At 52.1% G+C, this 12753-nt stretch overlaps 1 protein-coding gene across 1 annotated transcript; it reads left to right on the top strand.

The window, feature by feature from the left end:
- Nucleotides 1-29: 29 nt before the first annotated feature.
- LOC133352806 (probable palmitoyltransferase ZDHHC24) lies at nucleotides 30-6157 on the top strand. Its single transcript, XM_061568724.1, has 4 exons — nucleotides 30-450; nucleotides 3899-4195; nucleotides 4706-4983; nucleotides 5470-6157. The coding sequence occupies exons 2-4, from the start codon at nucleotides 4134-4136 to the stop codon at nucleotides 5817-5819; spliced, it is 690 nt and encodes a 229-aa protein (XP_061424708.1). The 5' UTR covers nucleotides 30-450; nucleotides 3899-4133; the 3' UTR covers nucleotides 5820-6157.
- Nucleotides 6158-12753: the final 6596 nt, after the last annotated feature.

The following is a 12753-nucleotide window of genomic DNA, read 5'->3' as shown; positions in this document are numbered from 1 at the left end:
TTTTCCAACATCGAAATGGACAAGAAAGACCCAGTTCCCACGGTGTGATGGTTTTTTGTTTTAGCTCTGCAAGGAACCTGAAGGAACCCCCCCCCCCCCCACGTAGGCCAGACGGCGTACAAGTTCCTCTCGATGCCAACACTCTTGCAGGACAGGGTGAGAACGACCTCAAGCACAGCAAGGCCGAGTCATGGGGGTGGGGTGGGGGAGTCGAGCCCAGGATCCTGCTGTGATGATGCCACCGCGAGCCGGGGTCACCAGGGAGACGGGGCCCTGGGTCACGGAGGCGGAGCTCGGCACACGGAAGGGAATCGGCGTCTCTCCTCTCCCGTTTCTCCTCTCTCTCGTCTCTCTCTCCCCTCTCTCGCCTGCCCTCCACGTCGTGTCTCGGGCTCCAAAGGAGCCGTCTCCCGGGTGTGAGCCGCAGCTCGACTCCGCGCCGCCCCCAGAGTAAGTGGCCGTGGTGATGATGATGATCGCGTCACCCCCCCCACCTCGTCCCTCTCCCCGCGTAAAGCGTTCACAGATGAATCCTACAGTACTACTGTGTGTGTGCTTTAATAGTCATCACGTGTTACACCGTGCGAGGTGCGTGTGTTACGCTATAGGGCAGTGTACCATTACATACCGTGTGGTACTGCGTATCGCGTGCGCTATATGACATCCATGGACAATCCCGGGCAGTATACAAGGCACGGCGACGCGAGCGCTGCGTATTCCAAAGTGCAGTAGCGGCGAACACGCGGGGAGTTGCTTCGTGTGGGACGGGGCTCGTTACACCAAGATCGCCGGGCACACCGCGTCTGGGGGGCATGTGGCCACGTGGGCCGTTACCAGCCGGCGACTTCATCTCACCCAGCCCACGACTTCATCTCACCCAGCCCGCCACTTCAACTCACCCAGCCCACGATTTCATCTCACCCAGCCCACGACTTCATCTCACCCAGCCCACGACTTCGTCTCACCCAGCCCGCCACTTCAACTCACCCAGCCCACGACTTCATCTCACCCAGCCCGCCACTTCATCTCACCCAGCCCACGACTACATCTCACCCAGCCCGCCACTTCAACTCACCCAGCCCACGACTTCATCTCACCCAGCCCGCCACTTCATCTCACCCAGCCCACGACTACATCTCACCCAGCCCACGACTTCGTCTCACCCAGCCCACGACTTCATCTCACCCAGCCCGCCACTTCATCTCACCCAGCCCGCCACTTCATCTCACCCAGCCCACGACTTCATCTCACCCAGCCCACGACTACATCTCACCCAGCCCGCCACTTCATCTCACCCAGCCCGCCACTTCATCTCACCCAGCCCACGACTTCATCTCACCCAGCCCGCCACTTCATCTCACCCAGCCCACGACTACATCTCACCCAGCCCACGACTTCGTCTCACCCAGCCCACGACTTCATCTCACCCAGCCCACCACTTCATCTCACCCAGCCCACCACTTCATCTCACCCAGCCCACGACTTCATCTCACCCAGCCCACCACTTCATATCACCCAGCCCGCCACTTCAACTCACCCAGCCCACGACTTCATCTCACCCAGCCCACGACTTCATCTCACCCAGCCCACAACTACATCTCACCCAGCCGTCCACTTCAACTCACCCAGCCCACGACTTCATCTCACCCAGCCCGCCACTTCATCTCACCCAGCCCACGACTACATCTCACCCAGCCCACGACTTCGTCTCACCCAGCCCACGACTTCATCTCACCCAGCCCACCATTTCATCTCACCCAGCCCACCACTTCATCTCACCCAGCCCACGACTTCATCTCACCCAACCCACCATTTCATCTCACCCAGCCCACCATTTCATCTCACCCAGCCCACGACTTCATCTCACCCAGCCCACCATTTCATCTCACCCAGCCCACCATTTCATCTCACCCAGCCCACCACTTCATCTCACCCAGCCCACGACTTCATCTCACCCAGCCCACGACTTCATCTCACACAGCCCACGACTTCATCTCACCCAACCCACCATTTCATCTCACCCAGCCCACCATTTCATCTCACCCAGCCCACCACTTCATCTCACACAGCCCACGACTTCATCTCACCCAACCCACCATTTCATCTCACCCAGCCCACCATTTCATCTCACCCAGCCCACCACTTCATCTCACCCAGCCCACGACTTTATCTCACCCAGCCCACGACTTCATCTCACCCAACCCACCACTTCATCTCACCCAGCCCACGATTTCGTCTCACCCCGGCCCCAGCCACACGAAGCCCCCAGCAATTTGAAAGGACCCGCAAACAATATTTATTTTCGCAATGGGGGAGGCGATGTTGCTGCTTTCGCGCGTGATCCCAATTGAGTAGTAATTTCAAAGGGAGTTTTTCCAATATCGGAATAGACAATACCAGTTCCACTGTATGATGTTTTTAGTAACTGAAAACCGACATCATTGTTATCCAAAGGAGTAAAGATTATCCCTCTTAAGCACGGTTTGCATTGGTATTGGATACTGTAATGCCAAGTTGTTGTTTGGCCAATGCTTGATCCGCCAAAGGGTATTCGTGAAATTCCTAGTCCGCCCTCGGTAAAATTAAGCGATTGCTTAAGCCCTGGCTTAAACCCCGCATCTCACAGATTACTTGGTTCTTTCGGTAAAGTCACGTAGATAGAACATTAATTGATCACGACGTTTCGATCGCAACACAAGCAAACGTCATCAGGTGAGACAAACACAGCAGTTCTACTGCTGTGATTATCCAACATCGGAATGGACAAACACAGCAGGATAACTGCTGTGTTTGTCTCACCTGATGACGGTTGCTTGTGTTGCGATCGAAACGTCGTGATCTGTTAATTTTCTACCTACGTGACTTTACCGAAAGAACCAAAGAGTATGGATTCCTGCAGTCACGAAAGCTTCAAATAAGGATCTCACAGATTCTAAATCTGTATCTCACCAATCGGTATTTCTCTTACGTCGTGGAGAGCCATCATATTGGCGGGCCACTCTGCTTGGTGGTTACGTATCAGCCCACGGGGGCTGTAACAGCGTTGCTGCTATGCAGGAACCACGGTGGCCAGTGATCAGATCCGTATGAAAGGGGAAACGAACCGTGGTTGTCATAGGATCTGTCACGCCCGGTTTGCCGAGATGCCATGTCTCAATGTCCTTTATTTAACCAGGTGAAGCGTCATTGACGTTCGTTGCCCGGGTTTTAAGGGTGCACTCGCAAATTTTCGTTTTAAAAAAAAGTTATTTTCGTATGTAAAACTGATCTCGAATCTGCAGGTAGCTTTTAATTTCGATTTTAGGTGTGGCCTTGACACAATGTCCAGCAAAAATTGTATCGAAGAGGTATTTTTTGCATTTGCTTCGTATTCAGACATTGCTCACTGTGAAGTCAGAGATACGTCATTTTGGGCCTGGCAGCACGTGATGCTCGAAGCGATGATGGCCCCCGGTGGTCAAGACCGACCTTGGAGTCGCAGCCGAAGGAGGGAACGCGCCTGAGAGAATGTCTGCGGCGGAGATGCAGCGACGAAATCCGTTCATGTGGGGGCGCTAGATTGTTACGTCGCGGGACGATGAGGGATTGCGACGGGCTAGGGGAGGCCATCGTCCAGTAGTGGATAGAGCATGGCTGCTGCTGATGACTATTTTAAACCTGCAGATTAGAGGTTTTAAATTCGATTTTGACTGGCACACACACACACAATGGCTTTAACAAATTGTATGAAAATTTATTTAAAATTTACTCACAGTAGACGTTTATTTTTTCGTAAATTACTCGCCGTAATACAGGGCGGCTGTAACAAGAATTTTTATCGTGAACTGGCTCGGGAGTGAACATGTGGCCCGCCAGCCCATGTGACTGCTCTAACCCTCGATCCCCCTCTGCCTTGCAGTCGCAGTGCTTCCAGCGCCGTGCAGCGATGAGATTCCTGCTGGGGTTGCTGGCGTCAGCCGGCCACTGGCTGCCGATCGTGCTGACGAGCACCATGGTGGCGATAGGTGTTCGCGCAAGGGAACCTGCTCATCCTGAGCCAGGGGGCGGCTGAGGAGGGCTCGTGGGAGTCACTGCCCTCTCTGCTTCTTGCCTGGCTGCTGCTGGCTGGGGTGCTCGGTAACATTGGACTCTTCATGTGGAGAGATCCGAGCATCAAGAAGGTGTTTCTGCCATCCCACCAGGGTCAAGGATGGAGGTTGGGAACATTTCATGTTGCAGGGGTGGGGGTTGAGGGTTAGGGTTTTCAAAGTCACAAAGTCCCCTCCACGCACGATGCTCCTTCACGCTACCCGCAGTGCCAACATGGCACACATTCAGTTACGGTGGTGGGAAGTGCACCAGATGGTTTTATGCATAATAACAACATTAATTACCCATCACATGTGTTATTCATTCAAATTACATCTGAAAATGCTTTAGAAGTTATAACACGAACAGATTTTGCACAGAGGCCTGGGAAACCACAGACTAGAGAGTAACCAGCACCACAAATTGCCAAAGCTCTGTGGTTCTATATTTCTATGTTCAACTCTATTCGTGAGTTTTTACACACGTGGAAGAGAACCAGAATACCCAGGAAAAAGCCCGCACCGGCTAAAATCCGCTCTACAGAGCAAAACCGTTGGTGGCGAGACCCCTGACTTTTTTTCCTGCGTGTGCCACCCTCCCTCCGTACCCCCTACCCCCTTTCCCATGTCGGCCGCAGGTACTGCTACCACTGCGAGAGCTACGTCCCTCCACGCAGCCACCACTGCTTCGAGTGCCACGTGTGCGTGCTGCGCCGCGACCACCACTGCGTGTTCTTCGGCCGCTGCGTCGGGTTCGCCAACTTGCCGGCGTTCCTCGCCTGCCTCCTGCACCTGTGGCTGGGACTGCTCTACTCGCTGGTGCTCAATGCGCACACGCTCGTCGCCCTGGTGCAGCAGGGCTTCGGCGTCCGCCTGCTGCTCTCGCTGTTCATGCCCTGGCTCATGTGGATCCTGGGTGAGTGAGTGGAGCTCCGTTTGAGATCTTCATAATCGGACGACAGGTGCTGAGGTTTCTATTTGAGCCGGGCCAATTGGTAGATTAGGTTGGTTAATCGACTACTTTTTTGCGGGCGATTACTTGATTCCGTTAGTGAGTGTTTGGCTTTGTGTGGGAGGAAACTGGAGGATCTAGAGAAAACCCAAACGTATGAGGGGCTGACACTGAAAGCTCTGCACAGATAAATTCATTTAAACATTCGTTGACTCATTGCTGTGCTGCTATTTACTGGCCACCTCAAAGATAGTAGTAAGGACGATCGTGATTGTCGGTGAGTTTGGTGCATCCTTTCATAACATTCTAAATTCAGAAAACGTCCAGCTGTAGCAGAGACACATCGACCCTTTGAGTTTCGCAGACGGCACGCGTTGATGACGTGGAAGGAATTGTCTCATCTGCCGTCGGCGGTTTGCTGGGCTGCGTGTGTTCGTGTTCGGCGTGCAGGCCAAATGAATTCACGGGACTTCCTGAGCACGTTCGTCGCCGATATGAGCTTTGTGGGATTCCTGTTCGTGAGTGGCATGCTGGCGTTCCACATGTGGATTGTGGCGCATGGCCAGACGTCGGCAGAGTGGACACACGGCTTCAAGCGCTACGACCTGGGCCTCCAAAGAAACCTGCAGCAGAGCCTGGGCGACCGCTGGTACCTGCTGTGGCTCTCCCCGTTCCTCCCGGCGCGACTCCCACCGGGGGACGGGATCCACTTCACTGAGGGACACTCGGCAGCGTCCCAAACGGCGTCGCCGCCAGCGGCACCCTCGCGGCGTGGTGCTCGCACGGTCAAGAATCTCTGAGTCGGCGGACACCTGGGTGGCCGGGGTTCATCCGTTGCTCCAAGAGCTGAAGTGTCGGCTGATGTAACGATCGCCAGCGCGGCACCGTCGCGCCCTCCTTGAGTGAGTCGGGTTAGCGGCGGCGCCAGAGATGGGTCCCACTTGACCGGCGCCTTGATCTCAGGAGATGATGGGATCCTCTGAATCAAAAACGCTCCATTGCTCCGCTTGGTTTTGTTTTTATTATTTTTATATTTCTGACTTGTCAATCAGGTGCATGATGGCTCGATTTTGTACGATGTATTGATGTGTGTGCCTCCATCGTGATGTTTTACATAATAAATGTGAGATGACCTTTGGCTACAGTGTGTCCCTTCAATCTGTGAAATGCCAACGCCAGCATGCGGTCCCCACTGTCGCGGTTGCCTCATCCCGTCGCTTGGCACCGGGAGATGGCGGAACTGGAAACCTTCACTCTCCTTAACCGTCCTCCGCAGGGAGCCTGAGTTCAAATCTCTCTCTTATTCTCTTCTGTCAGTCATGACGTGGCGGCTAACGCTGAGGCTGGACAAACTTTTTCCACTCCTTTCTCGTGTCGTGGCGATCACTTCCAGGAAACCTATGTTCTTCTCTGTTAAATCCTTTATGCCATCGCTCCACCTCTTCTGTAGACGTCCCCTGTTTTTTGCACCTTCCACATGGCAGTGCAAATCCGCTGATGGAGGGAATTTTTTTGTCTCCGTTCATATTACCCGTCCAAATTGAAGACGTCTGTGTCCTTTGCACAAGAGTCTCATGCTGGCCTAGCTTTTTTCCTTGCGAGCAGGTTTCTAATTCACGGGCGCAATTAGAGTCATCCATCAGGTGGATGATGCACTTCTTGTAGAATACACATTGACCAAAAAATCGAGCACTGATTGATAACCTTCATGGAATCGGCACCAGCTCAGCTTTGGGTTTCGCTGATGGCTCCTCTCGGCGGCTTCTGCACGTGTGCCACGGTGCGAGGTCACGAGTGCCGACCGTGTCGGGGCACTAATGGAATCACTTTTGTAACAGGAGCCAGCAGCAAGGGCGTTCAGCCCATCCATTTTTTGCTATGACACCACCGGATGGGCATGACCGACGTTACATCTGCCTGCCCGCCCGGCTGCCCATCCGCATGCAGTGGCGCCAGTGGGTGAGTGGTGCGGACGGGAGGAGCGAGTTGTGCGTTCACATCTTGCCGCGAGTCCATCGATTAAGAGCCTCGGCACACGAGAGAGCGGCACACTAAGGTCGTAGTGGCGTCAGGCGACGACTGACGGGCGTTCTCAGTGCCGCCCTGAGCCCCGGGTTTCATCCGTCGCTGCCGACCAGACTGAGGTCGTCGGCTGATCGCTGGCCAGGCGCTGCAGTGACCCAAAGCCACCTACCGGGACTTCTCCACGATCCGACAGCGATCTCATCCCCAAGGAGGAGAAGCAAGAAAGGCGAGTGGCTTCGAAATCTTCAACAGTCCCAAGCGTGAACGTTTTCAGCCATGGAGAGGCGAGCAGATGCGTGGGGTCTGGCTGGCTCACGAGCGGGCTAGGCCTCCCACCTACTCAGGACGCAGGAACACCAGGGCGGCTGTGGCAGCCACGCGCATGTGTGCGAGGGTGGCGATGGTGCTGGGGTACTGTGCTGCTCGTCTCCCTCGTGGCCATCATCCTCAGCGCCTACTACGTCTTCGTGTGGGAGCCAGGTGGAGGCCACCGACGGCGACTTGAGCTCCACGCCCACTGCTGGTCCCGATGCCGGGCAGGCACGGCCCATCCGTCCGCGGCCACGGAACAAACACCGACAGCCGGGGATGCCGCTGACCTCCTCGGCTCGTCTCGGCGTCCCGCTTGACGCAGGAGACGAGTCGGGCGCGTGTACGGCAACGTAGAGGTGCGGCTAACGAAGACCAGCCTCGAAGATGACCCCATCTCTCCCGCCGGTCGCCGCAGGACTATGGTGTAAAGCGTGCTACACACGGCTCACCACTTGTACGGCGGTACACGGTGGGCGGTGTGCGTATCTGGAGCAGTAGCGCGCTACGAACCCGGCGACCCGAGTTCGATTTCTGCTCACGGGCAACACCAGTGACGATTATCTAAACCGGTCCTGGGCCTCTCCTAGGTTGACTCGGCCTCAAATGAGTACTTGCACGGTTATTTAAACATCGCCACAAGGGAGACAAAGGCGGCCGGGGGTAGTGCTGGCCACCTAAGACGTCGTGTGCCGTCCCAGGCTTCGTCGGTGCTCGCTCACAGCACTCGCCCCCAACGAGTCTGTGACGGCTTGTGGGGGGTGCAGCAAAGATGCGACGTGCGTTCACATGTGCTTGCAGCTGTCATTACGCAACCCCGGTACCACCACGAAGAGATGCCGCGGGCATGAGGCTGCAAGCTGTGCAGGCTCTCGAGGTGCTCGAGGGGTTTGATGCAATCGCGTTCGTCTCTCTGTGCCGCGGCTTGTCGCGCGTGTGCGCGCGCGTGTGTATTTAAGGGGTAGAACGAAGCATCGATCATTGTCGATTTTTAAGCTGCGCCATGTGTTCGAGTCGATTTGTAGACATTGTTACGGCCGCTATATTTAGCACATTGGTAAATGTACAATATTTAATCCAATCGCTAGGCGGGAGCTCAAATTTTGCACCCCTGATGGATGCGCAATGTAGCCGAGATGGATGCCAAAATATCGTGTAATCGCATCTGCACAAAGTTGCGTATATAAAGGCATAACCTGACGTTAGAATATAGTAGTAGTATCCATTTGTAGAGGTCTTTATCCAGCAGTGGACAGATCGTGGCTGATGATGATAATGACGATTTGGAACTCACAAGTTGCTTACTTTATATCCTGCCATAAAAATGCCTTGCGTCTTTCTCGTCCACCTGACACTCAAAGGCCAGAAGCGTTCTTTCGTCTCGAACATCAGGCAACCTGGCGTCACCGTCTTTTTTTTAGCGAGACTGCTGCGTGTGTACATACACGCAGCTGCATGGCTATAGCATATCTCCGGGAAACTAACAGACATGTGGATACATTTAGATTTAAAGCTTTCGTGACTGCAGGGATTCATATTAATGGTTCTTTTAGTAAAGTCACGTAGAAGGGAAACAATAAAATAATAAAAATATAAAACAATAACATTCTCACGACGTTTCGACTGCAACACAAACAATCATCATCAGGTGTGAACACAGAAATAAAATGTTCTTGCTGTGTGTTTCACACCTGATGATGATTGCTTGTGTTGCAGTCGAAACGTCGTGAGAATTTTATTGTTTTATATTTTTATTATTTTATTGTTTCCCTTCAACGTGACTTTACCGAAAGAACCAAGAATATAGACACGTGTATATTTTATATATATGTAATAAAGTAGCGCCGACACGAAGTTGGGGGGTAGGTCCGTGCTCTGTTTTCCCCCAGTCCACACTTGCCCAAGGCCCCTCTCCCAATCCGTTCCCCGCCAGAATGCCCCCAGCCCACCTCCTCTATCTCCTCGCCTGCTCCACCAACTCTTCCACTTCTAGATTTGAAGCTTTTGTGACTGCAAGGATTCATATTCTTAGGTTTTTTCGGTAAAGTCACGTAGGTAAAAAATTAAAATTAATAAAATAAAAATAAAATAAAAATCACGACGTTTCGGAGGCAACACAAGCTTCCGTCTTCAGGTGGAACCGTCACAGCACGATAGCTGTATCAAGTGAGACTCCAGTTAGCAAGTGAGATACACTAGATACAGCTATCGTGCTGTGACGGTTCCACCTGAAGACGGAAGCTTGTGTTGCCTCTGAAACGTCGTGATTTTTATTTTATTTTTTATTTTACTTTTATTAATTTACATTTTTTTACCTACGTGACTTTACCGAAAAAAACCTAAGAATATGAACTCTTCCACTGTTCCCGCTCCACTGCCCACTCACCCACCCTCCTTCCTTTTGACGGGAAATCCTCTCCATGGCCCTTTTCCCACCGCCCATCTCCATTCCTACCCCCTGACATCCCCCTGCCATCCACGCAGACGGAGATGTAGATCCGAGCTGCCGCCGTCCCAAGGCCATCTCTGCGACCACGCTGTGTCACGCAGCACAAGGCGGCCAAGTGCGTTCGCGTTAGCGATGGCACGATTGAAGCGATGTGGCACGTAGACCCCCACGAGATGTTCGTCGGAGCCGCTTACGCTCAGCGAGCAGGCGTCTGACAACATTTATATATTTACGCGATCTAACCCAATGATGATATTGGTCGCGAAAGCCTCCGTGTTAAAACTGGCATCTGAGTGTTGGAGTCACGATCCGGAACGGAGCCTGCCACATCGCTGCGCGCGGAGGCGAGGCGTGCGGATGATCCCCGGTGTCTTGATGCATAGCCGTCAACCCATCCGGTTTGCCCCGTATTCTTGTGCAGGGAAATTGCGTTTTCAGGTCCATACGGCGTACAGTCGTTTCAATACGGGCAAAAATAATGTTTTTGTCTATCAGTTTCGTGTTTCTCCCTTGTGACGGGCCTTTTAGGATGAACGTTGAGATGTATAAGGGGCACGGGTTGACCAATAATGTCTGAATTGGTCTGTAATAAGATAGGCACTGATAAGGGGCTGACAGATATGCCGATGCAATAGGTGTGTGTGTGTCTGTGGTTGGTGTTTTCCTTGATGCTTATCAACATAGACGACTGCTTTTAGATTTGAAGCTTTCGTGACTGCAAGGATTCATATTCTTTGATTTTTTTCGGTAAAGTTACGTAGGTAAAAATATAAAAAAATATAAAAAAAATAATAGAAATAATAATAGAAATACAATAATAAATCACGACGTTTCGGAGGCAACACAATCTTCCTTCATCAGGTATAAAAATGCAGCAAAATAACTGTATATTTAAAGCCCCATCACAAATAACTCCCACTACAGTTATTTTGCTGTGCCTTTTTTGACACCTGATGAAGGAAGCTTGTGTTGCCTCCGAAACGTCCTGATTCATTATTTTATTTCTATTATTATTTCTATTTTTATTATTATTTATTTTTACCTACGTGACTTTACCGAAAAAAAATAAGACGATTGCTGCCATCTCTCCGGATTGCCCCCCCCCCCACCACTCCTCCCACGTGCTGGCATGGACTGCTTTCATCAAGCCGCCGCCGCTGCTGCTATTGGCTGCTCGCTGATCAGATGGCAGAGCCACAAAGCGTTCTATTCTTGAATCTATCTGTGCGGAGCTTCGGAGCTATACCACCACATTACACACTATGTTTTCTCTGGATATCCCGGGTTCCTCCCACATGAAGGAAAACTTTGATTAATGGGGAAAATTCCAGTCCTGAGACTCGGTAAGGCTTTCGAGGATTCAAGGACATTATCATTGCCATTGATGTCGATTTTGCTGCTGCCTCTGAGGCTGCTGCTGCTTCTGACTTTTGCTGCTGCTACTGCTGCTGTCGAAGTTGCTGCCGCTTCTGATATTTCGGCTGCTGCTGCTGCCACTGGCGTTATTTCCGCTGTTGCTGCTGCTGCTCCCCTGTCAGTCCTCATCCCCCCCACGCTTCACGCCTCCACCAACAACTCCGTTTCGAAAGAGCCGAGCTTGTGTGGGCATCTCCGCTCACATCAACCGCCCCTCCCACGCGCTTCACTGCGCATCGCTGAGCCTAATAGCCTCGAAGCCGCCCACCCCCCCCCCCTTCGGCACATAAAACACACAAAGTGATATTTAGTGGTGTATGTTCGAAAATAGGTTTTTGTTTCTTTTCACCAACAACAAGAAAAAAGAGTGCACCGACAAGAATGCCAGCTTGCCCAGGGGAATTAATTGCTCGCGCGCAGATTAGTCTTGCGAAGGCGCACATGGCTCGGAGGAGCTGAGCTTCTGGCGCTGAATTTTATTTGTAAAAAAATTCCCAAACGTTGGTCCCGGTTGTCGAGCCACCGAGGCGAAGATTCAATTCGGAACTGTCGCAGAGCATATTCTTGGTTATTTCGGTAAAGTCACGTAGAAGGGAAATAATAATATAATAATAAAACATAATACAATTCTCACGACGTTTCGGCCACAAAGCAAGCAGCCGTCCTCAGGTGAAGAACAGAGCTGTCTGAAAGACAGCGTCCTAATGAACACTGCCAAGCTTGGCAGCGTATCTTAAGCTGGGTGGGAGTAGGAGAGCTCCTTGACAAAGGAGTTTACATATCAACAGGGGAATTTAGCATGTTGATGACTCCTTGAGGAATGTGTAGGCGGTGGGGGGTCTCCAAGTCACCAAGAATATGAATCCCTGCAGTCACGAAAGCTTTAAATCGAAAAATGTCGCAGAGCAGTTCTAAGCCTCGTTTTACATAACGGCCCACAGGAGTGGATATCACGAAGCTACTTATGAGATATCTTCGAGTGAGCTGAATGTATCCCAAAGCTCTAATATAGCAGAGCTATCTACACAGTAGAACCACATTTAACGTGATTTTTTTGCTTTTTAATGTGCGAGCAGTCACTGGTGACGAGGGCTGGAATCGACCTGAGATTACACTGCACCCTACGGAACACGTGGCACGTGTCCCTGTGGGATGCGGCTCATGACACCGCGGATTTCAGATCTACAGCGATGGACAAGTCGCGTCCCCCAGAAAATAAACAAACAGACGAGGGTGGATGAGAGAAGGCGAATTCAGATCAAAGTCCCAGCAGGTGTTGAGTGGCTGACCTAGCCCCCACACCACATCTCCTGTCACCACCCCCTCCTCTCCATTGGTCGTGGGGCAGTTGGGCAGAGACAGGCGTCAGCTTCCATCCACATCCATCTGAACTCCCCCCTCCGTCGCACATATGCAGTTGAGCAAAGAGACACTCGCACGGAGACAGGCACAGTCACGAATACACTGACACACACGGAGAAACAGACATTACACGCAATGACACACAGACACACATGCATGTGCCATTGTAAACA

Source organism: Lethenteron reissneri, chromosome 41 (genome assembly GCF_015708825.2).
Source record: "Lethenteron reissneri isolate LAM-NWPU_2019-01 chromosome 41, ASM1570882v1, whole genome shotgun sequence".
In the NCBI taxonomy this organism is placed as follows: domain Eukaryota; kingdom Metazoa; phylum Chordata; class Hyperoartia; order Petromyzontiformes; family Petromyzontidae; genus Lethenteron; species Lethenteron reissneri.
The sequence above is the reverse complement of the archived record's forward strand: the minus strand, read 5'-3'. Positions and strand labels throughout refer to the sequence as shown.